This window comes from Chondrus crispus, genomic scaffold (assembly GCF_000350225.1).
Source record: "Chondrus crispus Stackhouse genomic scaffold, scaffold_157, whole genome shotgun sequence".
In the NCBI taxonomy this organism is placed as follows: domain Eukaryota; phylum Rhodophyta; class Florideophyceae; order Gigartinales; family Gigartinaceae; genus Chondrus; species Chondrus crispus.
Genome location: NW_005179028.1, coordinates 132242 through 148108, shown reverse-complemented (window position 1 = coordinate 148108; position 15867 = coordinate 132242). Strand labels below are relative to the sequence as shown.

Genomic DNA, 15867 nt, shown 5'->3' with positions numbered 1-15867 from the left:
GCCAGATATGCTATAGTATGTGGTCCGGTACGCGAGAGATAATGGCATTGGCCTAAAGTTTTATTCTTGGGCGGGTTCTCCTTGGTTGTAAATCAACTTTTTTATCATACGCGACACGCAACCCATTTTTGGCCGTTTCAGCACGGGTCTGCATCATAAACACACCAATCAACAAGCAACGCCGAATCGAAGGGAGTTTGGATGCAAGACAATATTGCCGAATCGAAGGGAGTTTGCATCCAAACTGATTCGGCAATATTGTCTTGCATCCAAACTCCCTTCGATTGGACAGTACCCTTCTCACTGGCTCAATGTGGGACGCATAGGATGTTATGATAATATATGCGAATACAGTCCGTATTCGGGGAAAATTGCCTTTATTTGGCCAACAAATTTGCTTTCCAAAGTGTGGCAGGGTCAAAGTGGGACGACGGCAGACGACATGTGTTGCACGCTTCATCTGTAATGGGATAGTCCCAACAAAGCCGACGCTGCCGTGTGCTTTCGAATCCTCAACAACTCGCCTTCCTCAACATGCATCCGCTGTTTTCGGGCTCTTGGCCATCGCGAGATTGGCAAGTCGTCGCTAACTATGTCGTCGAAAGGCGACACGGCTAACTGCGCTTTCAGATGTTTCTGAGGGTCAATGTTTTCTTTGTTTGAAGTATCATTCTCTACATTATCCTCCTGAATGTGACAAACGTCGGCCACGGGCGATTTTAGAATAGTCCGCCCATCCAAGCGAGCACGAACGGACTTCAAAATGCCAACTGTCAAGAGGGCCGCTGAGTTTCCTGTTGCGAAGAATTGTCTCCTAGATTTCGTGGGTGTGCGGTTTTTTGGCAGGCATATATTCTTTGTTAGAATGTTACGCAAGACATACTCCCTATTGAGAGCGACAGAAACCTCGGCTAAAGCATGAGGAGCAGAGAACTGACCGTCTGTAAGAGCATCAATATTTTTCATCAAACGAATTGCTGAAATTCGTGGCGAGATAGCGCTGCCGTCTGCGTCATGAAGCATTGCCAACCCCATCCCAGGAGATTCCCCTTGGTTTCTGTTCAATTTTCGAGTGCTGTTGTCATCCAAAAATGACATGAAGCGAAAATCCATGTGCCAGAGCCCAGCTTCCCGAAACGAGGCTCTGGCGATATCTGAGGTTAGAGCTTTGTGACCAGCGACTGCCAGCTTAATTTTCACAGCCGTTTTTGCCCATGAGAAATGGCTCATGTTCAGCAATAAATCCCTTGTCCTACGTATTTCTTGTTGGAAAACTTTGTTAGTCTTTTGATCGCATGGTTGTAGCATATGGGTCCTGTTTGCCGGGAGCTTAACTGCCACAATATTGAGTCTTCTGCACGTTTCCGTCCACTCCACTCCCTCACGGGAGCTATGCCCATCTACGAGAAGCAGGATGTGTTCATCCTGCGAGACTGTTTTGCTCGCATGTGAATTAATGTGACACACAACACTGTTGATAATTTCACGGTCCATTGACCCGGCCTTTGTGACGCATAATGCTGTCTCTGGTGGGCACCAATGTTCCTCACCAAGCCAATGTAAAGATCCATCTGCGTGTTGGAAGTCATTTGAGTTAAGCGGATCAAGTTACGTGCGCGGAAGGAGCGTATCGCATCTGGAGAAGGAATGCTTTTTGCAAATCCTGGACGGCCATCTGCTGCTGCACGTTCTATAACGGACGTCAATCCAACATTGTCTACAGCAAACCCACCTCGAGCGGAAAAAGGCGGTCTACAATCAGCGACTCCTCCGCTGCATGGAGTATATTTCGTCTTCCCCGCAGGAACCGTTCAGGATCCATGAGTCGTTCCAGTGGTGCATGATCGGATGTCTTATGACTTTGACTTATTCGAAATGCAGTGCCTCGAGAGACGCCAGACATTGTCGCGACCTTCCGAATTGAATGGCCTTGCTGCACAAGTTCTAACGCCTTATCCCTTCTGCTAATCCCTTCTTGTCGCCGTCGGTGCCATTGCGTTTGGGCAAGCATAGACGGAGGCATCGGGAAGGGATAGAAGGGCCATTCGCGATGCCGTTCTGAAGGTTCTGGATGTCCTGGTGTACGTGGGGGTGTACTTCGCCGGTGCCATGCACGATCATATGCGAGAAAATATCCAGCGCGGCTACACGATAATTTCGGTGTCCCAATTTGAGCCGTGTCACAGATTGAGCCAGTGAGAGGGGTACTTGCATCCAAACCTTCGATTGGACAGTACAGTCGACCCTACGCATTAGTGCTGTGTCTGCCGCCACTAATTTGAGGGTGGCAATAATGAAAGCGGCACTATTGCGCGTCCCCCCCCTGTACAGTGCTGGCCAAAATGAGAGGGACACAGGCTATTCGCGCTTTGGCAGCTCCCTTTTGCTCCAATGACAGAAGGAAAGAGGCTCTGTACACGTATTGGGCGAGCTAAACGTGATGGAAAAGACGGTTTTATAGAATTAAAAAAGCCTTGGAGCTATAAGGCAAAAACTTGTTTACGGCATGGCCATAATGATAGGGAAAACAGGAACTAACTCGCGTTTTGGCGCAAAACGCAAACTGCGTTCCGCCTTCGTACCTGATTCCGACTCGTTGCGTCATAAACACGGCAAACCAGGCGCAATGCCGATTCGAAGCGAGCTTAGACGCAAGACAATGCCTTCGAACTTGCTTCGACTTGGTCCACGATCAAGGCCATGCATCGCTCTGTTAAGAACGGTACCATACTGTAGTCATCAAGGGCGCACTGGCCGATTGCTGAAGTCCGCACAGAATAAAAAATCTGTCTCGCTGTACTGTACAATGCGCACCTAGAAAGTGCGAAGATCTGAGATGTAGATGCAAGAGAAATAGAAACAGTACCAACGGTACTGTACAGAACGAATATCTCCATCTCCACAAGATACAGTACGATGTGGCACAGTGCTGTAGGGCAGGCCTGGACTCTTCGAGAGATCAATCGCAGGGATTGCTCAGCAACAGGTCAACGGGCTCATTCTCTTCAGATCAGGGAAGAATAGTGCTGCCTTAGGCGGACACTTCATACAGTACTAGGAAGGACTGGCTTCCTCGCTAACACGCTGCATGGGGACTACACTGTACCCTTACCCAGGGGGTACTGTACAGTATATCGTGCTGTGGAGAATAACTGCGAACCATTCTCTCGTATCGTGTACAGTATCATGGAAAGCAAGTGCAGCCCTTTTCGAAATGCTGATCCGCCTGCGTCAGGAGTATTCCTCTACTGTAGCGTCATTTCCGAAACTATTTTAACACGCACTTCGCGAGAGAACGGGATCAATTTTCGGACATCTGTTGTAGTCAATAAAATGTCCCAGTAGCTCATTGGCCAATCAATGACCACTAACCCGTTCATGGGGATGTTTTGAAGCATTTGAAAAGGTTTCAACGATATCGAAGCAACGCAAGTGGCCCAAATTCCGTTCTCTTTGCGGTCTTGTCCTGGTTCGGAGGGGGTGTCAAGATGGAATGTAGTCATCGATAGACTTTATCAAATTTCTAGTTTTCATTCAAATATTCATGTTTTTCGAGTTTCGCATGATCCCCACACTGAATTCAATGTGATGCCAAGAGTGGCCTGAAGTGCCCTCATTGTAGGTATTTGCACTGTCCTTCCAGCATTGTCCTTCCAGCACTGTCCTCCCAGCAGTGTCCTTCAAGCAAAAGGGCTGTGGTTCCACCCTAATAGGGCACCACCCATAGATAGGGCGCCGCCCTTAAGGCAGCGATAGGTTACACATAAATAAAGCCGCCGGCGCTCCGATCACCTTCGAGGGTCGGAGGCATCGGTCTGATCTTGGCATCACAGGTTATGGGCACCAAACACACCACTGACCATCGATCCGCAGCACACAGACAATCACTCTCAACGGCGATAAACGAGCGCAACGACTAACCCTCCACGCCTCCACCGTTTCTACTGCGACTACGACATGACAGAACCACAAAAATCACCTACAGGACAACTCCCAAGACTCGAGAGCAGCAACTTCACATATTGGTACGACGCTCTCGAGATCTACGCAAGGACGATCGACGCCGGCACCCACACCACACCACTCTGCACACCACCGATCCCGATCCAGATCAAGAAGCCGCACAGCAGCGCAAAGCGGACAAACTCCGCAAAGCAATAATGCAAAGCCTCACAACAAAAGTAGTTCGGATCCTTCCCCCACACGTACTGAGGTACGATCCACACATTATGCCGCATCATAAGCAGTGTAGTGGACACCTCCACGACCGAGCACCACGAAATACTGGACGCCGAAGCAAGGAGAATCGAGTACGTCCAAGGCACACAGCTACAGGACTATGTGAAACAACACAGGGAAATGCAATACAAAATGCAGGTCGCAAATTACCCAAATATCAACGAAGAACGCACCACCGTTCGATACATGCTCCAAAGCCTAATCCACCACCCTGAGATGAGTACACTGGCCATGGTGATGGCGGGCCACCCCCCGCCAACAATCCAGGCCTTCACAAACCATACGCAACATGTGGAACTCATGCAGGCCAATGCACCTGGATCACAGCACAGAACACAACACAGCAAAGCACCCCGCCGCACCCCAACACGCGCCCCACAGCAACGTCCGCCCGCAGGGAAACCCAGCTACACCAAACCAGCAGGCCACCAATGTCAATCGTGCGAAATACACGGCAGAATAACGCACACAACAGAGAACTGTTATGCACGCAGATACAAACCGCGAGCAACTCGCCCACGCGCGCGCACAGCCCACGCTGACACCGACGACGCGGCGGAACCCACCAGCCCCATGCACGAGTTGCAGGATCTGCTGACGGCACTCGAAACAACGCTATATGACACCGGCGAAACCAGCGATGGTAAGCAACCTTTCATACTGGACTCCGGCGCAAACCCCCACGCATACCGCTACACCCCACCCATACCGCTACACCCCACGCGTCGATGCAAAAAAGCACCGGGACACTAACTACAACTGTCACGGGCCATTGCGCACCAATGACACACACGGGGCACATAACTATCGCACAGAGGAATAAGAGAATCACTGTACCGGCCGTTCACGCACCCGAAATCAAGGAGAACCTCCTTTCAATGTACGACCTCACTGCCCACGGCCAAGTGACATTCTCAAGAACAAAGGCCATCCTTCACAAGCCTCGAAAATTACCACAAGCGATTCTCACAGCAACGTACAGTAAGAGTCAATACAGAGTCGACCAACACGCCACAGCCTAAGGAGCGCGAAAATACTCTCGTAAAACCCCCACAACGAAAACGAAGCGAACCAGAGCCACCCCAACAACAACCCCGAGCACACCCCCCACGCGCAGCACACATTCCCAATTCCTCCGCATACAACCGCCGCGTGCCCAAAGACAAACACCCACGCTCCGAACCGCCCCTGAACCACACAAAGCAAAACGCAAAGACACAACGGCACAACAACAAATGACTGAGTGGCACCTCAAACTAAACCACGCACATCCCAAAACAATAGCACTCATGTCCAAAAACAGCTACTCCCTGGAATGCCGACAGGACTCAAGGACAACAGCGCCACAATGACATGCACAGGCTGCATCAACGGCAAGACATCATCACGCCCGCACAAGCGCACATCCCACGACACAGAACGAGGCCTCAGCCTATCGTCCGACGTATGCAACCCAATTAAGCCTACGTCCAACCACAATGCAAATTACTTCCTCACTGTTATTGACACCCCCACAATATACCTATAGGCACACAACCTCAACAACCGCGCGGAAGTACCACAAGCAATCATAGAGGCAATAGACCATGTCGCAGCAGAAAAAGGACACCACCCGCATCTCTTGGTAACCGACAATGCTAAGGAATATCATGCGAAACAAGTACAATCGCAACTCCAACAGCGAGGCATAACGTACCGCGCAACCACACCCTACACGCCGCAGGAAAACGCGCTAGCTAAACGCATAAACAGGACCCTCATGGACGAAGTCCCGGCAACACTGTCCCACAGCCAACTGCACGACGTACACTGGCAAGATGCCCTCAATGACTCCGTGTTCAAGTACAACATTACGTACCATCACAGCATCCAGAACACATCACACCGACGGTGGTACGGCGAAGCACCTCGGCACAAAAAGTCTTCACGTTCGGGCAACTTGGCTTCACGCCAATCCTCAAACCGCACATGCCAAAGCTGCACGCCAAAGCCGCGCAATAGAGGTATATGTATGGAATTCATGAAACGCACATCTGCTTCCAAAACATCCAAACACGACGCTACACAAAAATTCGTGCCATTGACTTCCGACCATACGAACGGCAGCACGACCCGTGCCACACCACAAACACAGTATACCACGCGCAAAGAACGACACCGCGCAAGAAACGAGGAAAGCGTAGCACCAACAAAACCAACACCCCGGCAACGGCCACCAAGAAGCAACGAAGCAAGAAGCGCACGAGCACCATACCAAAAAAATCACCACCACCACCGCTGCCCCCAAGACGCTCAAGCAGGCAAGAAAATTCCCCGACGCCCCACAGTGGAGCAAGGCCCATGATGATGAGCTAGACCAGCTCAATAGGATGAACGCAATTGACTGGACCGCCAAAACCACCCCGGCCAACCGCAAAAATATCCTGCCGACCACAATGACGTACCGCCACAAACATGGCAAGAAAACCAAGGGCACAGAGCGCAAAGCCAGATGCTCAATCAAAGGGGACCTCATGAAGCCTACAGTACACTTCGACCGGACAAAACCGCAACATATATGGCGGACCGGACCACGATTCGATCCTTCTTCGCCATAGCGGCATCAATGGATATGCAGGTCGAACATTTAGACATAGCGGGGGCATACCTCGATGAAAATACCAGCACGCCAACAAAGTGTTCGTATGGCAACCACCACGGTTTAACGAACATACAAACACAAGAGCAACCGTGGGCAGCTGAAGGGAAATTTGTACGGCGCACCAACCGCATCAAACATCTTCAGCACGGAGCTGCATACCCACCTCAAAAAACACGGGTACAAACAACTCCGCGCAGACACTTCTCTCTTCACGAAAAGAGATCACGAGAACATCATACTTGTAGGAATAAGCATGGATAATTTTTTGCCCTTCGCCACGACACGAGGGATGATCGACGAGCTGTACAATGCCCTAGACAAAAAGTACACAGTCAAACGCTAAGGACGACCCGACAAGTACCTCAACTGGTCCGTACAGTACAGCAAACCCGGAATACACCTCTCCCAGCCCGCCCATGTCGACAGTGTGGTGACCTTGTTCGCACGAGCAGCAAGCAACCCCAAGACCACTCCCTACTTAGTCGGAGTCAGAGGAGACTCGCCAACGAGCGACGAAGGCGCACGAACAGACATCACGGAGATATACGGAAAAGCTGTCGGCGAAATCAGGTACATCGCCGACAGCACCCGGCCGGACATCGCGTTCGCAACGACGTCCCTCGCCCGCGCCCGGAAGAAGCCGACCGCGCGGCATTGGAAGCTACTGCAGAGACTGGTACAATACCTCCACACGACGCGATCGGAAGGCATCCTCATGCCCAGAGGCAAGCGCAACAGCCTCACCATACAAACGTACTCGGACGCTGATTTTGCCAACGATGTGACAACTCAAAAGTCCATCACAGGCACCGTGACACTGCTCAACGGCGCGCCAGTGCAGTGGCCGGCACGACAACAATCCATCGTCGCCAAGAGCACCTGCGAGGCGGAATACATTGCCGCCGCTGAAACCGCCACGCTCACACTATGGCTGGCCAGCATGATGAGAGAAACGACCATCCCCACACACCAACCAACGCTGCACATAGACAACACTGCAGCATTGCAAATGGCGCAAAACAAAGGCGCCACAAGAAGGAGAAAATGTATCGACATTCGCTACCACTTCTTGCACGAAACCGTACAAACCGGAAAAATCAAGGTCCGTCGCATACCGACGACAGACCAAAAAGCCGACATCTTTACGAAACCGTTAAAGAACACACTGTATGCCAAACACAAAACCAGCATTCAAATCCAAGCTCCTCCCCCAGCAGAAAAAGGCAGCCCGCGAGTTCGGGGGAGTGTGGTTCCTGTAGTATAGCCCCCCTGGGGCTTTAAATTAGATTAGATCAAGAACTAGATCAGCTACTGTAGAGCGTCGAGCTCCACAGTACTACCGCGCATGGCCACGTGTACCCTTCGGGTACAGGGCGCATGCGTACACACGTGTACGCGTGTGCCGCACGCGAAGGAGCACGCGCGCACACGTGTACTGTCAGCCCCGATGGATGACAGTATTACAGTACAGCCCGTACTGTACTGTAATAAGTTACGATTACTTGGTATATTAAATACGCGAGCGGACCGGCGGCGGTGAGAGGGACAAGCACGGACTTGTCCACGACCTACCGCCTAGGTCCGTCTTCCAGATTAACTAACTCGCGCGATCCGCCTTCGCGCGCGTTAACCGGGACGAAGCGGGTAGGGGACAGCCGCGTACGCAAGCGAGCCTAGATCTGCCTCCGCCCGTCAGCGCTGGTACGTTACCCAGCGCTGCTCCGGCGCGTCGAGGCGTAGATCGGCCTGCGCGTACGCTTGTCCCCGACCGTCCCGCTCTACCACACCGCTACCAGGGCTCGCTTCCCTGCCTCGCTAGCTGGTGCTTCCCCCGTCTTCCTGTTAGAACGGGGTCTACGTCGGACTGTGCATACACCCTCGGTCATCTGGGGGTGTTTATGCTACAGTAGTCTCCCGACCTAGAAGGCCCTGGAGTTCGATCTCCGAGAATACTTCCGCTTCACTCCGCGAACCGATCGCGTCGAGATGAGCCAAGAGCTCGAGCCCTCGATCCGCGCCGAAGCGGCGGATCTGAGTCCGGCCGCTGTGCAGTCCCCATCCGCCCCGTCGGGCGACGGCGACGCAGGTCCTCGTGCCCGCGAACCGTCGCTCGGATCCTCCGAAGAAAGATCGGCGGCGATATTCGACGACATAGCCGAATACATCGAGGAAGTCCGTACTTCCGTCCGGATCGATGTATCAGACCATGTTTACACTCGATGTATGGCCAAACTCCGCTCCCTGCGTGAAGGGAGGTTCGATAGAGTGACGCAGTCCTTAGAGAATCTCCGAGCAAAGATCGACGAGTTACACTCGCGGATAGTGCTCGTCGAAGACTCCCATTTCGCCTCGCCCGGACCGTCCGGACAAGGTCGCCCCGAAAGGCCGACCTCCGTGAGACGACCCGAGGACCGAACCTCTCCGTCCGCGGAGCAATTAGGTGCGTTCGCGCACCTCTCCGCTGAGCTCAACGCCACCCGTCGGCGTGCTCTTGACATGGAACGTACCATGGCCGAAAGGCTACCCGGTGCCCCCTCGAGAGGGCCCGGTAGTACCGTATCTCCGAGCGCCGCCGCTCCCGAAGGTTGGCGTCCGACTGGTGCCTCTACCAGTCAGACTACGGAAGGAAGCCGTCATCCGATAGACGCAAACTTCGCGTCTGAGGCCCAAGCCTTGCCGCCTATCACAGGAAGAAGGCGGCAAGTGGACCGCGTATCGTACGCGGACGAACAGGACCGTGGAGGAGCCGCCCGCGGATCTGGAGAACCGATGTTCTCCGTCGATCCCCGCTGGGGTGGCTACCAGCCGGCGATTTACGCCGAGCGTCCAGGTCCGGTAGACGTCCGTACGCTACCCGTTACCTCCTTCGGCAAGCTGGATCCCGCTGAACCCGGGCTCGAGCCGGTACTTACGATGATCCAAGAATTCAGCGCCGTTGCTGACTATCGTATGTACCTCTTGGATAACACCTCGAGGCTTGTTACTTCGGGTGATGCGGGATGGATCGCGAAGTACGTCCAACGCTGTTGTGGGATCCGTCCCACGACGCGCAGCTTCGACGGTACCGACCCGATCCAGCTGCTGCCGATCTTGAAAGATATCCGGATCACTTTCAACTCGCAACACCTGACCGAAGGTGTTGCGATACGAATCCTCGGGCACTTCTTAGAGCGCGACGCGGAGCGCCTGTATACGAGTTATACGATGCGTGGCCTCCGCGCGGGCCAGCTCCACGACAACTTGAGCTGGCCGGGGCTCGTTAATCAGTTCTTGAAACGCTACCTCACGGACGACGTGTTAGGTGAAGCGTACGACGCTGTCGCTACGGCGCGACAGCAATCATATGAGACGGAAAGCACGTTTGCTGACCGACTCGAAACTGCTGCGTTCCGACGCACGGCACTGTTCTCCGAACAGTCCCTCGCGCACTACTTCGTGCGGGGACTTGCACCCGCAACCCGTGCCGCACTATCCGAAACTGTGCAAAGGCTGCCAGGCAGTCAGAAAACCGATCTTCCGACCATCCGCCACATCGCCATGGCGGAAGGGACGACGTACCGCGCTCGGCGCGGTTCACCTCTGCCGGATCCGAAACCGGCAGGGAGGGCTGGCAGGACTACGAAGTCCGCCGCGACAAGTTCGCCCGCCTCGACCCTCCATATCGGGGAGGATGAGTGGCAGGCCGACCTTGTTCTCATTACGAGAGTAGCAGGGCCCGTGGGGGCAGGAACCCCATCACGGATGTCGACCGGAACGACATCGAGTTACGCGACTGCATTCGCAGCCATTCCAAGAGTGGCAAGGGGTACGGACCCCCGGGTCGCAGAGCTCGACATATCGAACCGAGATACCGGAGGTGAAGCCCTTCGCGTACCCCTCCTCACCGATGAGGAGGCGCGTCACGGGGCGACTTTCGCCTCAACGGACGGCAGCGGTACGTGTGCTGTCTATGCCGTACATACGGATACGCCATGTACGCTTGCCCGTTTCTGTCGCCGGAACAAAGGATGTTCACGGCGTACAGGAACTACCGCTACCAGATGGAGGTGCGCCCAGGGGCGCGCAATCCCCTCCGGCAAGCGGTCGGCAAAGGTCGTCCCCCGCGTCAAGGTTACCAGAATCGGTCGGGTGGGGGCGCTCGCCTCGCTCCTCGTGGAGGCGGGTATCGTCGTACCGAACTCGATCGTCGGGGTCGGCCCGACTACCGCCAGGCCGACACAAGGTACCCCTGCCAAGGAGGGAGAGGGGACCGAGACCGTTCTCGGTTACCCCAACAGGTACAAAATGCGATAATGTACCTGCAAGACTGGGTACAGGATCCTTACCCTCTACCTACGGATGGACACGGGGTAGAACCGGCTCGACTCGTCCCCCTATATCCTGCGACGTCCTAACGTCGCAGGCCAAGGTCAGGAAGTACTCGAGTACTTCGCTGATGACGCGCGGCTGTAGTGGGGGAATCGTCCCGACCCACGCGGTCGGCTACTCGAAGAAGACCTGGCCATCGATAGCCAGGAGGTTAGCTCCGATAGCACGGGTAGTTCCAAAAAGGGTAAAGACGGTTACGTACACGCGGTCGCGTGAGCCGTCTTTTCCCCACGAACTAGACCGGTCCCCGCGTGCTCGCCAAGGACACGGGGGGTATTGTCTGATAATACATCCCCCACTATCGAAGTCGAGCACGGGGACTCCAGCAATGTCGGCATCGCAGGGGAAACCGAGCACCGAGGCCCACGTAGACCCGATGTTGGAAGAAGGCATCACCGGAACACCCGACGTCCCAGTGACCCGCGGCGAGCGAGACGGGAGTAACAACGACCGACAAAAGTCGGTCGACCTCCTGACTTCCGTGAGCCCAAGGTCGCCTGCGAAATGTCCGCCTCGTATGGACTCCAACACCGGGACGGGTATCACTGAGACGCGAACGTCCCCCGACTCGAGCCGAAGGAAACGCAAGAGGTGCCAACGCCGAAGTCGAAGGCCCCAGCGGAACGACCTCACCGATACGGTTGCGCCCAAGGTGGTCGATGGCCTCGTATGCCTCATGACCTCGAAAATATACAACGTCTTGGGCTCCGTGGCCACCGGAGGCAACGCGTTTAAGCCCCACACGATCGCCGTCGACACGTGCTCGGGCTACAACTTGGTGAGGAAGGCCGACCTCCCCGCCGACTGGATCTGCTACGTAATATGGGACGCGCCATTACCACGACTGGCAGGCGCGAACAGTAACCAGCTTCGGCTTACGGCGGTCGTCCGCCTCGCGATCCGGTTGCCGACACGACGTTCTGCATACCTTTCGTAGTGGCCGAACAACTCGATGTTGCCGTTCTACTTGGGACCGCGTTCATCGATGCTCACGTACGCAGCATCGACATCGACGGACAGAAGCTCGAACTTCGTCACGGTGGCTCGGTAGCCATCGTCGATGGGAAGGGGAACCGACTCCCTTTACCACGCGACACGGTCCCCAAACGAGTCGCCCAGAGGTACGCGAGGAGGCCCCGCAGGCGATCCGAATCGTCCGCTGGGTTACCATCCACGCGATATCGCAAGCCCGTGTGTGTGTGACAACTGCGGGGAGGGGTCTTGTGTTCCTGGAGCCCAAGACCCCACTCCAACACTGACATGGAGTGAGGCTTAGGAATGGCGTCGAGGAAGTCCTGCCGAACCAGACATTCTAAGTCATCGTCACGAACTTCTCGCGACGGGATAGGCGGCTTCCGAAGCACACCGTCGTGGGATACTGGAAGCGCAACCCCCTTGCGATCCTCACGCCCGAACGTCGAGTCGCTGTGGGGATCGCGCATGCGTTGCACCTGACCGACTTGACCGATCAAGTCGGAGAGGCAGGAGCTGGCCGATCCAACTCCGACGATACCGCTGGGATGGAGGGGTTAACCCGGACGAACGGTCACCTATATCCCAACCGACGGCGGAGGGTACTGTACCTCCCGGCAGAAGGATCCCAAAAACCCACCGATGGATTGGGAAAAAGAGATTGACATGTCATACGTCGACGATGACAAGCTCCGTGGCCACGTGCTCGAGATGCTCCGTAAGCACTCCAGTCCGTGGAGCGGTGCGCTCGGAACGATCCAAGCCACGGAGTACCGCATTCCCCTCGAACCGGGACCTAAACCGATTCGTTCTATGCCCTATCGGAAGGGCCCGGCCACGCGCGAAATGGTCGCGAAGGAGGTCAACAAAATGTTGAATGCTGGGGTTATCCGGCCCGCAAGCACTGATTGGGCGTCCCCGGTGGTGCTCGTACCGAAGAAAGACGGCTCTCTTCGGTTCTGCGTGGACTATCGGCGCCCCAACGCGAAGACTGCAGCGGATTCGTATCGGCTGCCCAGTATGGACGACTGCATCAACTCGTTAGGAGATACAGCCGTCTTTACGACGTTGGACTGCAATTCCGGTTATTGGCAGATCCCGGTCGCTCCGGAGGACGGGGATAAGACTACCTTCACGACACATATGGGTACGTACCGCCATTTGCGCATGCCGTTTGGACTAAAAGGGGCACCGGCCACCTTCCAACGTGCTCTCGACATCATACTCTCCGGAGTCCGTTGGCAAATATGCCTCGTCTATCTCGATGACGTTATCGTGTCCTCGCGTACGAACTTGGAACACGCAACGCATCTCGATACCGTCTTGAGCTTGTTGCGGAGTGCCGGCATCTCCCTCTAGCTCAAAAAGTGCAGCTTCTTCCGTCCGAAAGTGCACTACCTGGGGCACGTTATATCCCCAGGTAAGTTGAGCGTCGCTGATACTGCAGCAGACGCCTTCCAGACGTTCATGTTCCCGAGGACGCTGACTCAGGTGCGCTCGTTCCTCGGGGCGTGTAACTATACCGCCGATTTGTTAAGGGTTTCGCGAAGATAGCGCGTCCTCTGACAGACATGACGCGCAAGGATTCGGATTCTGACTTCTACAACCCCACCGAGGCGCAATTTCAGGCGTTCGAGAACCTTAAGAAGTGCATGATCGCTCCGCCGATCCTCGCGTTGCTCCGGCATGTTCGACCATACATGATAGACACCGACGCAAGTGCCTATCAGCTCGGCTGCACCTTACTACAGGAGCACGAAGAGCCGAACGACTGGCGACCCGTGTGGTATTGTAGTGCAATACGCAATTGGAAAGGGGGGTGAAAACAAAGGAAAACATTTGGATACGAAAGGTAGTCCGGGTTTGGGGGACACACGTGTGAATAATTGCACAGTTTTAATTTTTAATTATTTTATTTTATTTAGTTAATTAGTTGGCATTAATTTTGCTGACACTAGATTAGATCTAGAATCTAGAGCCGGGAGCTACTGTACTCGCCCCGGCGGGGCTCTGTATAACTTAGCCCTTTGACCGAACAAGTCAATAAACCAACCCGAGTTGCCGGAGTTGAATGTCGCCTTGGTCGAAGTCCGTCTCTACCAAGACGCTCCCTTTTGCCTAAGCCTACGGCATCCCCTATCGCTCGGGGTTCCCATTCCTTTTTCCTTTATTTCCCTATCCTTTTCTATCTCTAATTCTACCTATTTTTCCCTTATCTTGTGTTGGTGCCATCGGCCTCGGTTGCGACCGAACCGGTGTAGGTGTTTCGAGCCATCGGGCGACACAGTTGACGTAGCGCTGCTACTGTGACCCATTTTCCGACGGAGACTCTTGCAACGACGTCTCCCTCGAAGGGCTCCGTTAAATTACGAGCCAGTGTTGGTACCATCGGTGTCGGTTGCGACCGAACCGGTGTAGGTGTTTCGAGCCATCGGGCGGCACGGTTGACGTAGCGCTGCTACTTTCATTTCATCCCGTCGGGCTGCGTTGCAACGCCCCCGTCGAAGGCCTTGTCGCGTTACAAGGTGTCGAAAAAGCTCAACGAGCATTGGCCTTACAACCCAGTGGAACCGGGGTACCTACGTACGCGCCCCACCCCACACTCGTCGAGCAGATCTCTTCGCAAGTCTCTACCACACCGATCCCGGGCCGGGCTATTTCTCTGTGCCCCCCCATCAGGGATCCGAGCTACTACGAGTCGCAAGCTCGTTTAAACGGAGAAGGGAGAGTCGGACACTCCGTAGCGCTGTGCCATCGGCAGTTCTTCTTTTTGTTGCTGTTGTTGTTTTTGCTGGACCATCGGACCGCGGTCTCTGCCCGACAGGCGCATTGCACTACAAAAGTGGTCTCCCGACCTAGAATTTTTGTCGACGAAAGTCCAGGTCTGGAGACGCACTACAAAAGTGGTCTGGGTAGCGGACTCTTTTTTATTTTCTTTTTGTTTGTAACTTCTTTGCTGCGTAGGTCCGCTCGTACGAGCGATGTCAACAAGCGCACCCGGGGACGTCGGTCCCGGGGTGAGCAGAGCCGGATCGGCACGAGCGTCGAGGATCCCGAGGGGTCTTCGCAACTGGAACCAGGCTAATACGGCCACGGACCCCGGAGATCAAGAATCCCCTACGGAGATAGCCGCCGACAAGACTGACCTCGACGAGAAGTTGGAGAAGATGAGCAGCGACATTCGCGAAGAAGCGAAGAAAAATCTCGAGGCTGAATTAGCCCTCGTCCGGAAGCAACTGGAGTTGCAAGCATCCGAGTTCCACACCGTTTTGGGAGAGCTGTCGGCTCGAGTGTATCTCGTCGAGAAGGAGCGAGGTGAGGCGACCGACGGTCTGGAGCCGGAGGTCCTAGCCTCGTTGAAAATTTCGGTCAAAGACGCGAGGCGCGACGCGAATCAAGCCTTGGAGTCCTTAGGAAAATTTAGAACAAGCATCGATGACCGATTCGATCGCGCCGCGCAACGTCTCAAGGACCTCGAGCAGGCCGCGGATCAAGCTCCGCAAGGATCGGACGACGAGCCGCTCCCTTCGGGTAGAGAGGGCGACCGTCGGTCGAAGAAGGACAAGCCCGCTCGGCAGCGGAGTTCTAAGTCGAAGCCCTCGAAGAAGGACAAGCGACGTGCAAGCAAGGGTCACTGTAGTGACGAT

The 15867-nt window shown here is 54.7% G+C and overlaps 1 protein-coding gene across 1 annotated transcript; it reads right to left on the bottom strand.

Moving 5' to 3' along the window:
* Positions 1-456: 456 nt before the first annotated feature.
* Positions 457-1494, bottom strand: CHC_T00002801001 (hypothetical protein). The gene has a single exon (XM_005713965.1). It carries the CDS (start codon positions 1492-1494, stop codon positions 457-459), a length of 1038 nt encoding a protein of 345 aa, XP_005714022.1.
* Positions 1495-15867: the final 14373 nt, after the last annotated feature.

What these genes read in the sequence shown, in the direction of transcription:
- CHC_T00002801001 (XM_005713965.1), bottom strand. Translation starts at nt 1,494, where the DNA reads ATGGACCGTGAAATTATCAACAGTGTTGTGTGTCACATTAATTCACAT.